General features: G+C 38.8%; 1 protein-coding gene across 1 annotated transcript in view; it reads right to left on the minus strand.

The window, feature by feature from the left end:
• Positions 1–5,133: 5,133 nt before the first annotated feature.
• The window catches only part of LOC119795838 (LIM domain containing preferred translocation partner in lipoma), a 193,923-nt gene continuing 183,979 nt past the window's right edge, over positions 5,134–15,077 (minus strand). The window contains exons 9-10 of the mRNA XM_038304070.1: positions 12,979–13,099; positions 5,134–8,520 (exon numbers count right to left, since the gene is read on the minus strand). Of these exons, the coding sequence (XP_038159998.1) occupies positions 8,392–8,520; positions 12,979–13,099 (250 nt within the window). The 3' untranslated portion in view covers positions 5,134–8,391. The remainder of the gene's footprint in view (positions 8,521–12,978; positions 13,100–15,077) is intronic.

The raw sequence follows: 15,077 nt of genomic DNA on the forward strand, positions 1-15,077 counted from the left end.
TGATGCTCCGTTTGAACTGCAGGAGATTGTCTTGACCATGTTTACATGCCTAAATGCACTGAGTTGCCGCCATGTGATTGGCTGCTTAGAAATTAAGTGTTAACGAGCAGTTGGACAGGTGTACCTAAAAAAGTGGCCGGTGAGTGTATATATATATATATATATATATATATATATATATATATATATATATATATATAAATATATAACACGGCAAAATCCTTTGTCATCTTTACCATTGCCATGTCCCGAAGCTGTTTTTCCGCCTCGAGCTTCTTTTCCAAACATACAGCTTTATGATCAACCGGAAGCAGCTCCATGCAAACACGCAAAAGCAGTTATATCTGATATAATACAGGTGCTGGTCATAAAATTAGAATATCATGAAAAAGTAGATTGATTTCAGTAATTCCATTTAAAAAGTGAAACTTGTATATTATATTCATACATTACATACAAACTCATATATTTCAGATGTTTATTTTGTTTAATTTTGATGATTACAAATGACAACAAATGAAAATCTCAAATTCATCATATCAGAAAATTAGAATATTACTGAAGACCAATAAAAACAAAGGATTTATAGAAATGTTGGCCAACTGAAAAGTATGAACATGAAAAGTATGAGCATGTACAGCACTCAGTATTTAGTTGGGCCTCCTTTGGCCTGTATTACTGCAGCAATGCGGCGTGGCATGGAGTCGATCAGTCTGTGGCACTGCTCAGGTGTTATGATAGCCCAGGTTGCTCTAATAGTGGCTTTTAGCTCTTCTGAATTGTTGGGTCTGGTGTATTGCATCTTCTTCTTCACAATACCCCATAGATTTTCTATGGGGTTAAGGTCAGGAGAGTTTGCTGGCCAATTAAGAACAGGGATACCATGGTCCTTCAACCAGGTACTGGTAGCTTTGGCACTGTGTGCAGGTGCCAAGTCCTGTTGGAAAATGAAATCTGCATCTCCAAAAAGTTGGTCAGCTGCAGGAAGCATGAAGTGCTCTAAAACTTCCTGGTATGTGGCTGCGTTGACCCTGGACCTCAGAAAACACAATGGACCAACACCAGCAGATGACATGGCACCCCAAACCATCACTGACTGTGGAAACTTTACACTGGACTTCAAGCAACGTGGATGAAGTGCCTCTCTTCTTTTCCTCCAGACTCTGGGACCTTGATTTCCAAAGGAAATGCAAAATTTACTTTCATCAGAGAACATGACTTTGGACCACTCACCAGCAGTCCAGTCCTGTTTCTCTTTAGCCCAGGCAAGACGCTTCTGACGCTGTCTGTGGTTCAAGAGTGGCTTGACACAAGGAATGCGACAGCAGAAACCCATGTCTTTCATACGTCTGTGTGTGGTGGTTCTTGAAGCACTCACTCCAGCTGCAGTCCACTCTTTGTGAATCTCCCCCACATTTTTGAATGGGTTTTGTTTCACAATCCTCTCCAGGGTGCGGTTATCTCTCTTGCTTGTACACTTTTTTCGACCACATCTTTTCCTTCCCTTCGCCTCTCTATTAATGTGCTTGGACACTGAGCTCTGTGAACAGCCAGCCTCTTTAGCGATGACCTTTTGTGTCTTGCCCTCCTTGTGCAAGGTGTCGATGGTCGTCTTTTGGACAACTGTCAAGTCAGCAGTCTTCCCCATGATTGTGTAGCCTATAGAACTAGACTGAAAGACCATTTAAAGGCTTTTGCAGGTGGTTTGAGTTAATTAGCTGATTAGAGTGTGGCACCAGGGGCCATCAATTTTGAACCTTTTCACAATATTCTAATTTTCTGATATGATGAATTTGAGATTTTCATTTGTTGTCATTTGTAATCATCAAAATTAAACAAAATAAACATCTGAAATATATGAGTTTGTATGTAATGTATGAATATAATATACAAGTTTCACTTTTTAAATGGAATTACTGAAATCAATCTACTTTTTCATGATATTCTAATTTTATGACCAGCACCTGTATATCTGACGAAATTGTTTTTATAAACATTTTTATTTTTAAAATAAAGCATGCCACGATAATAACATTTAATGATTTTTAATGCAAATTAAGGCCTTAGTTAAAAAAATTATAATTGAATGACTTTTAATGATTTTCAATGACCCTCGTGACATTTGCCCTTGTGAAATGGGCAGAATATTTACAGTTTTGGACACATTTGTAATGTGTGTAACAATGTAAATGTGGATTCTGTCTGCTCATGTTCATTTTCCTCCCTCCTTCAGGTCTCTTTCCCTTCATTGGTCTCAGCTGTTCCTCATTCTCACCTGACTGACATGCTTTCTCCCTTTTTCCACTCTCACTGCTGGACTCTTCCATTGGCTTCATGTTCCTTGTGTCTCCGTTGGCTGCAGAGTTCTTTGTTTAGCCTCAACGTTTTTCCTCTTCATCCTCCATGTTCTGTAGCTTTTTGTTTTCTGTAAGTTTTTTTTTCTTTTATCATTAAAATTCTTGAACTCATAGCAATTGTATCCTGAAAGCAACAGTCAAATCCTGACATATGCTACATATTAAAAGGATTTTTTTTTAAAGGTTGGTAATATTTTGTTCTTCTTTAATAAACTTAAATAATGTTTTATGATTTTTACCTCAAGTATAAATACCACCAACTTTTTCACATTTTGTCATACTACAAAGCACAAAAGTCTGAGCATTTCATATAGATTTTTTACAATAAACAATTGAAAAAAATGTTTAAAACTGTTTAGAAAAAAGGGAAATTATGTATGACATTATTTTTCTTTAAAAATAAATAACAAAAAAATGGTGCTGGGGATTTAAATTTACATCCCTTTATTTTAAAACTACTGAAATAAAATCCAGGGTAACCCTTTACCTTTGGAAATCACCTAATTACCAACTAGATGATTTACACATTAAATCTCATCTCAGTATAAATTGCTCTTTGAAAACATCAGTTTTTTAAAAGAGAATAATGCAAACAAACAGCTTAATGGGATTAAAATGCAAAGCGATGTAAAGACCGCCATGTTGAGCCTGGTTCTGCCAGGTTCGTTCCCAACGGGGAGTTTTTCCTTTCCACTGTCGCTTCATGCTTGCTCACCATGGACAGGTTCTCTCAGTGTAAACCTACTGGACTTCCATCTTCCAGCTACCGGTATGTTTCCTGCCGAGGTCTGAGCGCTAAAGACAATGTAATTTTACCAATACATTTCTTCAAATTGTCTTTTCTCTTCTTGTGAGTTTTTCAGATTGAAATAAAAGTATTAAAAGAAAAGAATGGCTGGAAAATCAAACGGCATGAAACTAATGCAGGAATTAATGAAAACTATTTCCATGAGGCAGTCTAAAGGAAAGGTTATGTTCTAATTTACATGACTGCAGTGGATAAAGAACAAGCACTCCATGGATAATGCCGTTTAAAATGAGTCATATTAACTTATGAATTACTTGTACAACCTTCACATCTGTTCATGAATCTGGAGGACGAACGCAAACCCAGGAGGAGTAAAGGCTTGTTCAGGGTTGAGTGCAGTTTTTCTCATCGACACACAGCTGAACGCTAAACCCCCACCCCTCAGCTGGACGCTGGATCATCTCAGTCTGCAGCTGCAGAACAGAAGCCAGCTGCTTTCATGTGACGCTCACACTGGGACGGCTCGGATTCTTAGTCCCGGAGCGATTTTAGTCTAACAGAGAGCAACCCTGCCTCCGTGATTACATCACTGCCTTTAGCCAAGTCAAGGACGCACAAAATCAATGCTCCTGATGCAAATGCACAGTGGGAACTCACTTAAAAGCTAATAACATTAAGCTCAGAGTGCTGCTAAGTCAGTCCACATTGTAATGTTATGTAAATCTGACCGGATGACAGCTTCATTTAAATTGGAGTGCGGAAGATTATGCACGATAGCGGCCCCATTTTGCTCCCTCATCTCTGGCTTCCCGGTAAATAATTCAGGCCGTCATTCTGCGCATTAGACGAAGACATTCCAGAAATTGCCAAAGCAGGCCCTGGAGACTCAACGGCAGAGTTTTATTTTTTTTCATGCAGAGGAAGAAATTGGAGGGTACATCATGTTGGCTGGAGGGTCCATCACTCATCAATTTGTTTGTAAACAGCAGATTTATGTGGAGCAAAGCAAGTCAGTGGCTCATCTGCTGGAGGCTCCCCTCTCTCTATTTCTGGATGATCAGATCATGTCCTCCAGTATGTTCAGGAAAAAAAAAAAAAATCACCAGGAAATTTTACAGATTCCAAGCCGAGAAAGAGGTCACCCTCCCCTGTTTGCAGGCCGGAGAAGAGGCAGAGAAAACTGTGATGTAACCGCAGAATTTAATGTGAGCAGCAGGTCAGCCATAGATAAACAGGCTGTTTTTAATCTCGTATTCCACCAGCCTATGGTGTTCAGAGCCACGCGGGCCGTTCTCACGGTTCCCGATCGCTGCTTCTGTTTTGCCATCTGCAGGAGGAAACAAAATGCTGCGTGAGTCACTGCTGATTTGCAGCACACGAATAAAGATGACAAATGAAGAGGATTAAATCAAGCAGCTCCTTAAGAGGCATAAGTTGAAAACAGGGTATTTAAATTATTCCCACAACTCCATCTCGCTGATCTAAGCAGTACACATACTTTATCGCAGAGTGCATTTCCTGATTGTGTCGGCCACTTCTCTCCTGGAGAAAAGAAATGACTTTTTGTGTTCTTATAATTAAAGCACTTTCTCAGACGGGTTCATTCAGATTTGAAGAGCTGATGTGGAAAAACAAAGCAATGGATCCGAGCTGAGAAAGCGTGCAGCTATTGGGGCCCGCCGAGGGGCTTTGAAAGTGACTCTTAAAAGGAGTAAAACATTCTTATTTTCTACTGTTTCAGAAAAAATAAAACCTTTGGTCTGCTTGGTCTCCTGCACCAGAGGTCACAAGCAGAATCCAAGGGAACATGAGGAGCAGAGGGAGAGATTCTGCTCATTAACCGGCCCGATCCGAAGGACTGGGGGCCAAAAGGGCAAGTGTTAACAAGCAGCAGCGGAGGAAAGGGCCTGCTGGACATGGATCAGAAAAAAAAAGATAAAAAAAACACAAAAAAACAGGCATACAATTTTTTAAGGATAATTAAAAAAATGGTGGGTAAAAAAACTAAAAAGAAACAAGGAGACAGAATGCTTTTGCAAAGCTTTTATTGAAGAGGAAAAGAAAGACAGGACTACATGATGGCCCCTGTACAGAATCAGGACAGATGCTTTGCTTTAACAACCGGCTGGAAAAATTCACTCTGATCAACATTTTAAACTCACACCTGCTGGAGGCATGGTCCAAACTAGAGAGAAGCTTTATTCACTTTGGTTAAAAAAACAGGTAAACAACACAAAGTATTGGTGGCCGAGCTAGAAAGGAGATAAACAGCAACAGTCCAGTGATCTGATACTGCTCTGCTAAAGGCACTTTTACAGACGAAACAGAAAACATAGACCTCTGATCTTTTCACTTCTGGAATCATAGGTCTCATGTAAAACTGTAAACTATATGATGCTTCACAGAAATGGACTATATAAAACATGGGGACACTTTGTAAAAAAAAAAATGCTCATACATGGCACCGACATACAGGAATGATTTAGTGCAGATCTAAAAGCAGAAGGTCGATAATCTTTATTTTACAGGGACGGTTCACAAACTCTAAAGTTATTTTAAAAAGCCATATAACAAAAATTATATAAAAGTGAAAAAATACAGTTTAAGCTTGGTTTAGCTATTTATATCAACTTTCACTATAATTATTTATAACCAAGATACATAAACCAAAATTTTTTAAATCATGTTTTTTACATAATTTAGCATATTTGATGTGGTAAAAAAAAAAAGACTAAAGAAGTAGGTTAATTTATTTTTATGGGCTGCCTAACGTATTGGACAAGAGCTTTTGGGAACAGACTGAAAACTTGCACAAATATCAACAGTCAAAAGGCTAGCTTTAGCGTTAGCATCATTAGCACACTTCACAACTGATGGTTTACAGCTGAGCAGGCATGTTTTCCACCAAGTAGTAACACGGCTGTTGTTCCCCTAAAAGTCAACTGTTTCTTTTCACTGCGTACACATTTAATAAATGCTACTATATTTAAATTATTTCAAGCTGCTACCATCAGCTAAACCTGCTATAGCTGCCTTGCTAACTGTTAGCCTTCAATGAGCAAGAGATCTCTACCATTGTACAACCAAAATGATAAATATCAACCTTTGATAACTTTACATAACATTTAGAAAACAGTTGAACTATCCCATTAATCTTTAATAGTTTTTTTTTGTGTGTAAACACAATGGCTGATCGTTTTAAAACATTTGCTAGCTAACTTTTGCTTCAACACAATAGTGCTTACAATCAAAACCTAGAAATAAACAAGCACTGGTCCTAATTATTTTTAATGGGTTGTCTGAAGGAAAAATGTCTGTTAACCAAGAGAAGAACATTTTATTCAGAGTAGCTGAGGTGTAATTTAAAATAAAGCACAATCTGTCTGAATGTTGCCCTATTTGTCCAAGTTCTACAGTCTGTTTGGTTTGGAATGCGACATAGCAATTGGCCACAAAAAAAAAAAAAAAAAAAAAAAACCAACTGGCTCCAAATATTGATGGTAAAATCCTGGAGGATTTGGGAGTTCAGGTTTTCTAACCTTTTGGAGGAGCAGTTATCGCTTACTTCCTGCTCAAGGCGCTTTATTCTATCTATCAGCCTGCCACCTTCTCACCCTGAATATCACACGTCAGTTCCAGAGTTTGGGCTATTTTTAGGAAAAAGTGTCAACAATTATCAATGTAGCACTTAGAGTTACCAGAAAAAAAGTATTATTAGCATATATGTTTACAAAGTGTTCCCATGGTAACGATATAGCCCCAGTCTAATCACATCCTGGTCTGCAGACTGCAGACAGGTTTTCTTTTCATTTCTTTATAGCATCATTTGTCACTAGAACACATAAGTAAAATAAACAATAGGAAGAGAAAATACTATAATTAAAGTCTTTGTCCATAATTAAATCAGAAATAGGGCTTTTCTGGTCTTTATTTTACACTATGCTGACAGCTTGAAGGTACCCTGGGAGGTTCTTAACAAACCACTAAACGGGATCGTTTATTGTTTGATCCGATCCTCCACATTTAACATGTTTCACCTTTTTTTGTGTGGACTGAGCTCTTCCTCTGCGAGCCATGTCACAGAAAACAACTATCAGCTAACTTCACACGGTACCTTATAGCCCTGTCATAAATACTTATGAGTCTAATTGAAGCAATTAGACAGAAGAGAAAGACGAAACAAACTGTTTGTTTGGCAGATTACATAAAGATAGCGGAAAAATACTTTTCAGGCAATCTGTCTTGGTCCCTTGTTCTCCCATTAACTTCAAACTAACACTAAACATAGAAGCTGAGTGTAAATACTGGCATACAGCACAGCGATACAACGAGTACCTCAAAGTACATCAGAGCGTGGATCTAAGGGTTGCTATAGGGACACTTTAATTCTGATATGTACAAGTAAAATATTTTCCTTATTCATTATTTCATTTTTCTAAAGTGTCAATGCACTTAAGGCTGAAAATTGCATAGGAGCGTAGTCATTGCATGCATCAATCTGAAGAGCGGATAGATAATAAAACTGTTTGGTCCAATTAAAGTTAATCTACCAAATGCAGCAGAAACTGCATCATAAAGGCACCAAAAAGTCGAATGTTGGGGAGTTTTGTTCCTCACACTTAGAGCTGATTGTATGTACTGTTTGTGGTCCTGATTCAGCATAAAGTAAAAAAACGTTTAGTAAACATGTACATCAAATGAGGAAACGCTGAGGTTTGAAGTCAGGTCTTTGGTGTCCATTCGCCGTGTTCTGTTCGGCACAGCGTCATTTCATCCTTTTTTGAATGAGTAGGAACAAATAAAAAGCATAAATCTGAGCCAGACAAATAGAAATATCTATGACCTCACAGGCGGGCTGGGTAGATGTGCCAACGAGGCTGTATACTGGTGAGGCACACTGGTTTTCAAAGAGGGAAGACTGGAGGAAAAACATTTGGGCTGATAAATAATCATTCATGCAGCCTGAGGCCCAGCAATAGAGGGTGACTTATAACACAAATGTGGGATTATTTTGATTAGTGGCAGGGAATATAAAAAGTAATGTAATTAGAGGTTTTAAAGCAGAGTTTAATAACAAAATGCTTCCCTGCAGTGATTGTACCGCGTCAGTGCTACACGTGATTTCGTTTCTCATAACTTTTAGGTGATTATAAATATAGGAGGATATACGGCGTGGATGCTGGAGGGAGTGGGCTTTGGTGGATGGGAATGCAGGCATGAAAGAAAGAAGGAAGGAAAGAGTGCTGGCTGGGTAATCACAGTGGAGCTGAACGGGAGGCTGGCCGCTCAGAGGTCAGTGGTGGCCTTGGCGGTGAGCGCCTGGATGCGGCTGGTGTTACAGTTTTTGCAGAGGACGTGTCCATCCAGAGGGTAGCAGCCCTGGTTGTCCCCCTCAGAAAGCAGAGAGCCACAGTCCTGCAGGAGACACATGCTCAGCGTTAATCAGACGACTCAAAGGAGGAGTCCCTTTCAAGTCTTCTTCAAAACATTGCAGCTACATTTTGTGTGATGCATACAGAGTTGAAATGTTTTCCCAAGTTAAAGATTAAAGAAAATTTCCCTTAAAAGTGCAGAGCTTTGCAAAGGTAAATGGATGCTAATGTATCACAGCGTTATGTAATGCCAGAGAGCAACACAAAGTAATGTTTGGGTTAACATAACTATCAAAAATGTGTGCATTAGGTTCGTTTATTTGTGAATTTAAGTCAACAAACATGGATTTAAGGTTTGTATTTGTTCCCTGTTAACTCAGACATATATATGACCTCAGACATGTCATCTCTGAGAAGTTTAGTGTTTTCCAATTCAAGTTAGAACAACCTTAAGACAATGCAAGTATACATTTTACATTTACAAGAACAAAGGAGGAGCGCAGCAGCTTCCTCAGAGGTCATAGATTTGAACTCAGTATTTTGTTATTTACGCTAGAATATATGTGATCTGTACTTGCATTGTAATAAAGTTGTTACTTGTTTTCAAAACTTCAGATCGTGTATTCTTACAGATGAAATATCTGATGTTACACGTATTTATGAGTTGTCAAGGAACCAATAAATACCTTTACATTAATATCCATTGACTTAGATTTACAAATGTAAAAAACTTTATCAAGTATTTTATTGACAGTTATCCCAGCTCTTACTGCTACAATATAAACTATTTTAGGATAACAGAGTGTGGAGCATATGGAGGACTGACTCTGCCATATATAAAAATAAATACAGAAATAAATAAATGCTCAATAAATAAATTAGCATACAATACAAAACAAGCAGAAATGTAAAAATGTAAGCAGCGGCGAAGAAATAACTAGGGTAAAAAAATACAAACGAAGAATAAAACAGACAAAAATATTATAACATGAACATAAATAAATACTTAAAAATATAAGTAATAAAAAATAAAGGACAAAAAAATAAATAAGGTAAATATTACAAAGGCAAATAAATAAAGAAGCTAATTAAAAGAGTTATATACATTTATGTCTCACTGTAAAATTTAATTTCTATTTGCATTTATTTGTTTATTGTATTTTTGGTGGCAATTAATTGTATACTTATATATTTATTGAGCATTTATTTATTTCTGTATTTATCTTAATATATGGCAGTCAGTCCTCCATAGGAGCGACATATCCTAAATGATTGGAAAGGTAGATCTACTCTTTATTACCTCCAAAGGAGGCTTGAATACAACCAGACTTTTTAAATTTCCATCTCTTCATCACATTTCACCTTTCTTTGTTTTTATCTCATATATCTCAATAACACACATTGACTCTTGTGGTTTAAACTGAGAACAACAAAAAAAGACGTGTGAATGTTTTTGTCAGTGCTTTTAATAGACTAGCTATGTGAAGCAGCTAACCTAATTTAGAGACTATGTACAGATGGGGATGACGTAGACTTCCATACGCCTTGTCCTTCACAGTTAATTAGGATGATGTGGAGTCCCTGTGAATATGTTCGCTTGTCGTCGTCTGTAATTTTGCCCAAAGCCTCACAGAGTCTCCAGCTGATCGTCGCCATGATCACTATTTGCTTTTTGAATCTTTAGGGTGCCTCATGATTTTCTTCAAGCTCTGATTTGTCGGCAGCTGTTGGGGAGCTCTGTTCCCTAACGATCATGCCAGGGAGAAAACTGGCCGTTAGTCGTCCAATTTCACTAAACAGCGGTACTGCGTTATGTTTTACAATTCAGAAGTATTTAAGACACTTTTTATTTTATTTATCAGTGGATCCCTGGAGCCACGTTTGATACCAGACTCCAAATATTTAATGCAAACTCCAGCCCACGACTTGGAAGCTTGTGGGAGGACAATGAGGATGTTTTCCCAGCATAGAGTTTAAAGCAAAGAAAGTTAGGAATAAAAAATTAACTCTTTTGTTCTGGGATTTAGCAAATTAAAAAAAAGATATATTTAAGCTAAGACCTAAAACCAACCTGAAAACTAAGTCCATACATTTTAACAAGGAGTAGTTATTATAGAAACTCCAGCATGGACTCACATTAATGTGTTTGTAAAAAAGTAAACATAGTAGACAGAGTGCACCAACTCATCAGTCAGTATTTTTGCAGCTTAGTTGTAGTTAGATGGATATATTAGCCTTTCTAGTTATTCGCTGTGCAGCACCTTGGCCTTTCCTGCTTTCTCTCAAACAGCATTGTGAGATATAAAAAAGTGCTCTCTGAAAAGGCCTGGCTGTTTTATTACAGCCTTGTGAATCACGTTTTATCCTTGTAAAGGTGCAGAGCAGCTACTTAGAACATGCTGCATTGAAGCGTTTCTGAGAACATCTGAGCAAGAGAATTCATAGAAAACTTTGACCTTTTCTAATAATGACTGTTTCTGTTACAGCGATTATGTTCCAACTCTATAAACATCCTGGGTCATATGATAACATCAGGACTGCTGCACAAAAAGCTTTTCCCCAGACCACTGCAGTTATGTTTTCACAAAGCCAATAATGTTTTAGATTGAAGGGAAACCTTAGCTTTACTTAGACAGCAGGATATGGAACAACTCAGTGATAATAACCTGCATGAAGGGATTCATGGTGCAACTGTGTTAACGTTGTAAAATTAAGTCACTGAGAAAAATGCTGTAAGAATTTTGTAATTGCTGATTTCTATGTCTTTCATTATTACGGCATGTTTTCCATGACCTCATGTTAACAAATAGTTTAGCCCTATAAATACCTTCATAGACCCGTGGATAAGCCGTCAATCTAATTTGAACAGAATCACTTTTGTTGTATTCTACCAGGATTTTTGAGTAATCACACAGTTTCTTTTGTTTAGTTTCAGATTTTCAAATTTGACTTTGGCTGTTCAGCGATCTGCAGTGCATTTGGATGTGTCAAAGACATACATCCAACTCTCACTGCAGAATCTGTTAGTTCCAGCTCTAATATTCTGCTCTCTCTGTTTTTTCTCATAGTAGCTTCACCTCATCTGTTCCTGTTTGGCTGTGACTCCATCCTGGAGAGAAATATCAGCTGTGCTGCTCCCATCAACACCTTTTTTTTTATAGATGTTGGAGATCTGCCTGTTTTTTTAGTGTAGTCCTGTTTCTTTGACTGTGGCTGGCTGGATGTGCTCTCTTCATTCTCTGACATGGGAGCAAGCTCGGAGCTCGTCTGCCTGGCTGTGTGTTTCCTGGACGGGGCCGCCTTTTACAGCTGCTTTTTGTATCTCTGCTTCTGTCTCCTTGAACCCCAGTCGGCCTCAGCAGATGGCCGCTCACACTGAGCCTGGTTCTGCTGGAGGTTTCTTCCTGTTAAAAGGGAGTTTTTCCTCTCCACTGTCGCTACAAGCATGCTTAGTGTGAGGGATTGCCTTTGAGTTAATGAGTCGATGCAATCAACTGGTTTTCCTTAGATAGAAAACTTTGAATCAATTTGACTGGATGATCTGGTTGAACTGTAAAGTGCCTTGAGATGACGTGTGTTTTGAGTTGGTGCTATAGAAATAAACTGAATTGAATTGAATAAGATTTGAGTCCCAGTGTAATTAAATAACGTTCATGCTTCAAAGAAACCACGCTTTGTCTGAACCAGGCCCAGATAATAATACTGCCCCCCTCTTACTTATAGAAAAGAAAATTTTTTAGGCATTCATGGGTAGACTAGACTTTCTTGCGCTTTAGTCTAACTCTACCAACACGCACTGGTCTGCCTCATAAAGTGTTGATTTATCACTCCCTTCACCCCCAATCAAAACTTTGACCCTCTTCATGGATTTATAAGGTGGTAAGATTGTAGCTCTAATCTAATCAGATGAATTTAAAATCCCAGCAGAATGTTTCCCTTAGAAAGGTTTAAAAAACTTGTAATGATTGTTATTTTTTCATTTTATTTTTGGCCAGGAGGAAAAGGAGGATAGAGTTGTCATTATATCCCTCCTGCTGGTGCCAAAAGCCTGAAGTTAACCTGTGCCTTCTTATTTTCTGCAAACACAGTGTCCTCCCTCCTCTCCTGGCTCCCCGGTGACAAAGTTCTTCTCTTGTTGAGCCTCTTCAGCTGAACTAATCTGCTTTGCTTTCCTTTGACCTTTCCATCTGCCAGCAGCACCATGTGCTCACCAGCACAGCTTTCTGACAATGTGATGAACCCCGTCTCCTTCAGCCGGGCACATATTGTCTCAGCTGCTCTTATCAGCTAATCGCACGGCTTCTGACAGACTGGTTACCATGTAAGATCGTCAAGGTCGCCTGGGAGAGGGCGAAAGTTATTTCAGAACAGAAATGATTCACTTGCCTCCTTGAAAAGGTGACTCAGCGACGTGTTTGGATGTTCAGCAGCTTCACGCTGCGGATACCTGGCATTCTGATACATCGGCGGAAAAAAAAACACACAGAGGAAGGACGCGTACCTCACAGCGGTAGCACTGCACGTGGAAGTCACGATCCAGGGCCACGATACGGACCGTCTCCTCCTGGCCCGGTGCCGGCATTATGGGCTCATGGCACACACAGCAGCGTGGAGCAAACTTCCTGTGAGAAACACAGCAGAGATGGAGCTCAGAGCAGAGGCAGAAAATGCAGCACAAACTTCAACTCACTGATTCCTTCCTCTTTAAATGTGTCACAGTACGATCAGAAACTAAAGGGAATTTATTGGTATTTTATTTACCGATAATCACATCAGTGTCTAATTATAAACTGGAAGGAATGTCATAAGTGGCTTTAAACAGTTTTTTTTTTAATTATTCTCTTAAAAGGGTGAACTGAGCAGTACCCAGGTCAAACTTTACTTATCCTCATAAACTAAAACAATTACCGTAATTTTCGTAATATTAGGTGCACCTGAATATAAGCCGCAGAAGCTAAATTGCATGATTTGTACATATATATACAAGCTGCACCGGACTATAAGCTGCAGGTTTTTTATGTTTAATGTCCGTCTTTCTCGCTGTCGTTCTGTCTCGTAACACTCGCGGTAAAAGTTTCCGGAGGACCTCCGCATTCCCACGCGTGGCTACCATATTTGTGTGTTGAAGCGAATGTGACGTCAACATGGTGGATGGTAAAATCCATAGATTTAGGTATTACCCTAGCGGCCGTTAGCTGTGAAAGTCCATATAAGCCGCATTGTTATATAAGCCGCAAGGTCGAAAAATGGGGAAAAAGTCGCGGCTTATAGTCCGAAAATTACGGTAGTTCTGTTTCTACTGAACCAAAACTAAAAATTTCTCAAACCTCTTTCACCAATGAAACTATATGGAAAAATTCCCAGAAATCAGATCAAACACAGCGGGAGTTTTCTCCCCATCACATCAGGTCAGTAACTGTAAAACATTAGGGATTTACTACATTTACAATACCTATCTATCAAATGAGACTGCACACAACTAACCATGGAGATTTCCACAGTAATGAGGATCTGAAAAAAAACAGGCTGAGCTTTTAGGTCCTGCTCAGTGACCAGAAATCTGGTTTTGGTACTTCCTCTAATCTGGATCCTTATTCACTATGTGTGAGTCAGGAAGTAAAAGGCTGCGTGTGGCTCTGGGGAACCACGGCCTTGCTTTTTCAGCACGGGCCACAGCTTGTAAATTCCTAGAAACAAAGGCCCGACTGCTGAGGTCACACGTGCCATGTGGAATTACACAGCAGGCCCCAAGCGGATGTGCCACATAGTGCACAAACACACACACACACACTGAGAGCCAGCAGTTTCCTTCTGGTCAGTGAGCAGAGGAACATTTCTGGTAAAACGATGCTTACGAAACCCCTGATGTCTGATTCAATAACAGGAACGCATCATTTATCGTATGGCCACATCTCAGGATTTACTCTGATTCCTCAAAATGTTGACAGTAATTCCCATCAAGGAAGTCTTCAGATCCTGTATCAGCAGCTCAAAAAACACAGTTTGCTCTCCAGTGCGGCAGGTTGGAACATTGCAAAGAGTCGAGTTTAACCAGTTTATTGCAAGAAAATAACCTGTAGGCCCAAAAACGTCCAACAGAGAGACCAGGATGGACCTTCAGGTTGTCCTCCAACAGTCTTACCACTAGCCAAAAAGTATTTTGATACGTCTTTAGATTAATTTACTGAACAAAAGCAGATTATTTAGATGACATTCTTTTGAGAAGAATCTACTCAAACATAAATGCAATAATCTGCCAGTGCAGTAAGACAAACTGCTCATTTAGACATTATCGATGATTATTTCAAGGAGTCTTACTAAATATAATTATCTTTCTGCACAAGAAGATTACTGCTTTAATTTTCAGAGGCAGAGGTGTCAAGTAACGAAGTACAAATACTTCGTTACTGTGCTTAAGTACACTTTTTAGGTATCTATACTTCACTCTATTACTTATTTTTCTTCCTACTTCTGACTTCTAGAAATTACAGAAGTATCTGTAATTTCTATTCCTTACATTTTTAAAACAAAAGTTACTGATTACTCTTGGCTTCGGTTTAATGGTTATAAATATATATTTCACGTCATGTGCTCCATCCA

This window comes from Cyprinodon tularosa, unplaced genomic scaffold (assembly GCF_016077235.1).
Source record: "Cyprinodon tularosa strain WSP-4 unplaced genomic scaffold, ASM1607723v1 ctg114, whole genome shotgun sequence".
Lineage (NCBI taxonomy): Eukaryota > Metazoa > Chordata > Actinopteri > Cyprinodontiformes > Cyprinodontidae > Cyprinodon > Cyprinodon tularosa.